Source organism: Gavia stellata, chromosome 3, assembly GCF_030936135.1.
Source record: "Gavia stellata isolate bGavSte3 chromosome 3, bGavSte3.hap2, whole genome shotgun sequence".
Classification (NCBI taxonomy): domain Eukaryota; kingdom Metazoa; phylum Chordata; class Aves; order Gaviiformes; family Gaviidae; genus Gavia; species Gavia stellata.
In genome coordinates this window covers 78673820-78679819 of record NC_082596.1, presented here as the reverse complement: position 1 = coordinate 78679819, position 6000 = coordinate 78673820, and the positions used below count along the sequence as shown (strand labels likewise).

The window sequence follows — 6000 nt, the reverse complement described above, 5'->3', positions numbered from 1 at the left end:
ACAATTATTTGTCTAAAATATTCTCTCACACTTTGTGTTTATCTTTAAGGATCTAAGTACAACAACGAAGCAAGAAGACAACATGGATGTTTAGAAGCTAGAAAAAGCAGAGGGAAGAGAAGAGGAAGCTGAAGAGAAGCATGAATGGCTCACACATTCGCTCTTCCACCTATTCGCACTCCAAATGGCCCTTGTTAGAAAGAAGACCAGATACTTCAATAATTTGCTTTCAACAACTTGATTTTTGCAGTGAATTGTCATATGTAAGGTCAACTGCTTTCAAAACACCTTATTTTACTATGTCTTCATCTTGAAAAAATTAGTTTAGTAATCTGAGAAAGTATTTACTAAGCAATATTTCTCCAGCAACCAAATTCAACCCAACTGGTGAGTTCGCTCATAAATTAAACCACAAGCGCTCATAAATTAAACCACAAGCATTTTAGAGACAGGAATAAAAATAATTTCAAAAGAATTATGCAGGAAAATCTAATAAGGATTAGCATGGAGTGTAGCAAAACTGTGATATATGATGTAATGAAAAAGCTAAGTATTTAAAGAAAACTTCAGAGTTTAAATTCTGCAGTAACCTTTCTGTGCAACATTCTCAACATTCATTCCATTTGGCAGTTACTGTCATTGTGCAAGCTGAAAAGATATAAATAGTCTCAGGAAGTATCTGGGAAGTGTTCAAATAAATCTTGGCAATTCAGTAATGTATTTGATGATGCATAGATTGGTGTGTAACACATTTACTCTGTAGCTTCTTTATGTATACATTATATGAAAAAATACATGATGTAATGTAAACATACAATTATACTTGTACAAGCGCAGAAGTTTTTACTTTCTACATTAAACCAATCTTAAAATGAGAGAATCAAGGCACTGAGACAGTCCATTATGTAACATCGTTAAAAACCCATACACTTCAAAAGGCAGCCTCATTTGTTGTCATTTAAAAGGTTTCATATTCCTGCTTGAAAGGTCAATAGACAAAGTTAAGATTTGGGTGACTACAGACATCACTTTTGACAATAAATTTTAGTCAAAAGCATATGTGTGAAACGAAATCTTTTGTGTTACAAAGACACAGTAAAAGCTAAATGTTTAGCTCCAAACATCCTGCAAATATCGTTTTGCTTCTCGAAGCATGGCCAGGATTTTCATTGCTTCCAATTTGTCAGCTTCCATTTCCGTGCTTAAAATGTCCACTACAGCATCACTTACACCATCAGCCATGTGTTTCTTATCTCTGGGTGGGGGGGGAGAAGAGGAAAATGCATATTAATGTATTTTTCCTTTTATCAATAGTTTCAGAGGCAGGATAATATTGGAAAAAAGGCATTAAATAAAAATCCCAAACAAACATATAGGTTGTATATTGTATGGCAAGATTCTCACTGAGTTTTCATGTAGGTGAGCACTGACAGTAACAAGGGCTTCTCTCAATCAAACATTACAAAGTTTTCAGCATGCTGTAATTTATAAGAAAAAAAAACCTTGGAACCCTAGTTGAGCTGTCACAGAATAATAGTTTTCTTCTAGGGAGAGTTGGACCAGCTGAAGTATTTTTTATTATTATATCACCATATGGTTCCCGCAAAAAAAAAAAAACAAAAAAAAACCCCAATCATAAAACACCACAACACACAAAAAACCCCCCAACCCTCACTTATATTAATAACGCTAATTTTAATACAAATAGCTGACATTTATTCCTGCAGGAGAACGTATTGACATTGGGCTCTATATTCAAAGAGTTTGTCCATTTATCAACAAACTTCCTAAAAATCTCCAACCTCCAGGTAAGTTAGCATCCACAAATAAAACTTCCCACTAATAGTAAATAGTAAAATATTTTACTATTACAGAGATTTAGCATTCTGGCCCACCCAAGCCTGGAACACAGCAGAAGACTGCTGCTATCTCACAGCTGTGCAGTTTATCATCACATGTATTCAAGTATCTCATTTTCTCAAGAGAAATCTATTAGCTTGAAAGCTCCTATAACTTAATTGAATACCAAAAAGTAGTAGTAAGGGACTAAAGCAACCAGTGGAACTGTGTGGTTACAAGCTATACTTTCAAGACTATATTGGAAAAAATGAACATAGTGATGAAATTCTAGCATTCCAGTAAGGCCCTTTCAGCATCATGTTGGTCCTTTCTTTCGGACAGCTCTAAGTCTTTCTAAAGCCTCAAACTTCTGCTAACTCTGTTCTCTTTCTGAAAGAGTCCCTCCCCACTCTACTCACCCACATATATAGAAGTAACCTCTCTCTTTCAGCAGGACTCTGGCAACTTCCTTAGAATAAAGCCTAATGACATCTTGCACATATTTAGGCGGAGCTACTTCTGCAGTTGAAGAGTCTCTTGAGAAACAAACTTTAAGATGAGTTAATGTGCCATTTTCAAGAAAACATCTGAGCTCATCTCTGAAAGGCAATAAAAACTGTTAGTAGTGACTTAGAGACAAGCATGCCCTCATGAATACAAAATGAATGCTAAGCAGTGAACTTGCTTGAACAAATAGTCTCGATCCTGATGTCGACAACCAAAAAACAGCCATGTCTCTCCAAATTCCCAGTCTGGATGTTCTTCTCTGAGTTTTTGCCTAAACAGACCAAAAAAAAAAAAATCCAATCCTATTTTATCAAGTGTAGAATCTAAAATGTCTGTAACCTAATTCTCATTTAAAGTAGTGCTTTAATAAACCTCTGGATTGGCAGAAATGTGAAACGACTTAAGATAAATCACAGTCAAACCCTCCTTTGATTTTCTTGACTACTCACTTTTGGTCCAGCTCAAAATCAATCAAATTCAAAGGGTTTTTTTTCACCACAGTTTCATATTAGAATAGTCAAGACTGACACTTCCAAACACCTCACAAAACAATCTTGACTGCTGAATAAGGAGATCACTACCCTTTATCCTTCATTGGGAGCCCCGTAAAAACACCCGGGAAAACTCAGCACAAAGCAGTTTTAGCTGCTTTCCATTTAGCTATAGAAACCTGCTAGACTTTATAAATAACAATCTATTTACTACCACATCATCAGAAGAGTTATTGTATTTTCTTGAAATAATGTTGAAGGTATTACTTTAGAGGGATTGTAGCTGCAACTTTCTAGTTACATTTTGAGAGAGAGATTTCATTTATCATTGATCAAATAAATGCTTATGAAATGCTATGAATCCTTTAAAATAAAATGCAAAGTACTTCTGAGAGATAAAGGTATATTTGGGAGTTAAAATTAAGGAGTGAGGATTGTACATAATGATTTGGTTAAAGTGGAAGCACAGAGTCAGAAACATCACGTCAACATTTCACTTTTCTCTCAAAATGGTTTAAAAATAATTGTTACAGGATGCAAGAAACGCCATTATCTTGCTGGAACTAATGAGTCATGTAGGAATTATATGTGTTCGTTACCTATAAAATTTGCAACCTTTCCCACCCAAATATTCCACTCTATCCGTTCTTCGTTTCCTCTAAATGATCATGTTTTTACATATTCTTGGTCACATGTTATCTGTCACTTCTTTGAACAAGCATCTCTTTGCCTTGCAAAAATCATGCTGCTGGAGTGGGAGGAGAAAAAAATGGCATACAATTTTTTGTATCCCTCAAATACAAACCCACAAAACCCAAGACTACCACCCAGATGAGGGTTCAGGTGCCAAGCTCTTCATCTTAAAATATCAAAATGTGTAAACACACAGAAATAAGGGAATGTGGGAGAAAATCTGACATTCATCATGCCAAGCCTTTTCATATAGATGTCACTTCTGAAGGAAATGGATTTTGAATACCAAACTTAAGCCAATCAACCCTGTTTCTAAAAACCACCAACCTCTTACAGGACTTCCACTAACATACAGATACAGGACTTCCAACATACAGATAACGGATTTAATTTCTTATTACCAATTTCCCCAATTCCTCATATATGCACTATGGATATTAAATACAGTCAGATGAAAGTGTAAGTTTTATTCATTTGAAAAACAAATAAATACATAAGCACTGCTTGTTTAAAACTAATAAGACTGTTTCTAATCAGCATACCACTGTTACAAAAAATAAAAAGAAGAAAAAAAAGAGAAAGGAAAAAAAAAGATTAGGAAAAAAAACATTAACTGCATTTGTACTCAAAACCTTAGGCTGTATTTTCTCCAACATAAAAAGGCTGCTTTCCAGGTAACAACTTGGTACATACCTATGTTGTAGGAAACCAATAAATGGTGAAATTCCTGTTCCTGGACCAACCATTATGAATGGGACAGATGGGTCTGCAGGTAAGTGAAAAGTATTGTTTGGGCGAGCAAAAATAGAGATCTAAAATGAAATTAGATAGAATACAAATCAAAAATATTCTTAAGCAGTGAAAATACCATGAAATTTTTAAAACCTTCAGGATATTTACATAGTGTATGTGTCCACACACCCTTCCAAATCTTTAGCTTCAGAGTTTATTTTTAATGCCACACAGACATTTAAGACAAAATTTCACTTGAGTTTCTGGGGAAAAAAAAAAAAAACAAAAAAAACCCAAAAAACCAAAACCAAACCACACCATATTTACAAACCTACTAATCCATCTGGAGGAAAACTAGGGAAAAATCACAGAAACATGAGTTTCTGAATATCAAAGTGAGTTTCGGGGGGGCGGGCGGGGGGGGGACACGACACAAAACCAAAACCAAACCACACCATATTTACAAACCTACTGATCCATCTGGAGGAAAACTAGGGAAAATCACAGAAACATGAGTTTCTGAATATGAAAGTTGACGGCACCATAAATTTGTGGAATACTGTTACAGAATACATGGAAAGTTTGATGTTGGTACTCAAAGGGAAGTAAAGTTTGTTTATTGCTATTATAGGCAACTCAACCTTTTTATATATTGTGGACATCTAAAAAATATTCCAGTAGAGGTGAGGATTCGTTTATAGCAAATTGAAGCCTACCCATACTGAGCTTGCTTTCTTAATTTGCATAGAAGTTTCACATGATCTCCAAAAATGCATATGGGTGAGGGGATGCAGATAACTGCTCAAAGATCTTGGAAAACGGTTTATATCATTCCACCAATAAACTCTAATTCTGATCTTCAGATCTGTGTCTGAAGGGAAGTCTAAATATAATTTTCATAAGAGCTCCACAACTATTCACTGAGGCATTGGTTAATATAACATACAGAAAATGAGAGATGACTATTTTTAATTCTTTAAGATTATTCAAGACTCAGCAGCAGCCATAGCAGAGCTTCATTCATTAAAGTCATAAGCAAACACCTGATTTATTTTACATATTAATTATGAAAGGATTTGAATTTACTTTCAAGTTTAAGGAAGGAGCGAAGCACTAGACCAAATTATTTAAACTTTGTTCTGTAAACCTGAGTGGTTTAGCACTACTCATTTCTTATCATTTAATTCACTACAGATACTACAATGTTAAACAGGATTATTTTTCTGTTTTCATGATGATAAAAAAAATAGTATAATTCTTGCTGGTGGGGGGCAATATGTGAATTTCTCTTATACTTACTACTTCAAAGCACACTTAAGTTAGGAGGCTATTTTCCCTATTGATGATTCCAAACTGGCCATTCCTTTCAAATATACTGCAAATGGTAAACACATTTATACTGTAAAGTATCTTCAATTAATCTAAGGTATTTTTGCATAAGATCATCTATTTTGCATTGGTATTCCACATATTTCTGCAACCTACGTGTATTGCTGCACATGTATCTATGCTGAATTCTAGCTTGCACAGCAGATGCAAATAGTTCAGAACTTTATTCAGACTCATTTTGTAATAATCCTTTCTTTTTGTTTTTAACTCCACCTCTTTTTCATGTTTGATCTTTAATGTACTGCAAATCAATTATACTTTAAATACAGAGCAGACATGAATACTGGAATAAGGTATATGATGCACATATTAATCATTTTGTCTTCTGAGCTAGTTTTAAAAAATGAAG

General features: G+C 34.5%; 1 protein-coding gene across 2 annotated transcripts in view; it reads right to left on the bottom strand.

Annotated features, from left to right (window-relative positions):
* Positions 1-308: 308 nt before the first annotated feature.
* MTRR (5-methyltetrahydrofolate-homocysteine methyltransferase reductase) overlaps positions 309-6000 on the bottom strand; it is a 29273-nt gene continuing 23581 nt past the window's right edge. For both annotated transcript variants that reach the window (XM_059836042.1, XM_059836043.1), the window contains 4 exons: positions 4224-4342; positions 2525-2617; positions 2259-2438; positions 309-1255 (listed from right to left, as the gene is read on the bottom strand). In XM_059836042.1, the coding sequence (XP_059692025.1) occupies positions 1111-1255; positions 2259-2438; positions 2525-2617; positions 4224-4342 (537 nt within the window). In that variant the 3' untranslated portion in view covers positions 309-1110. The remainder of the gene's footprint in view (positions 1256-2258; positions 2439-2524; positions 2618-4223; positions 4343-6000) is intronic.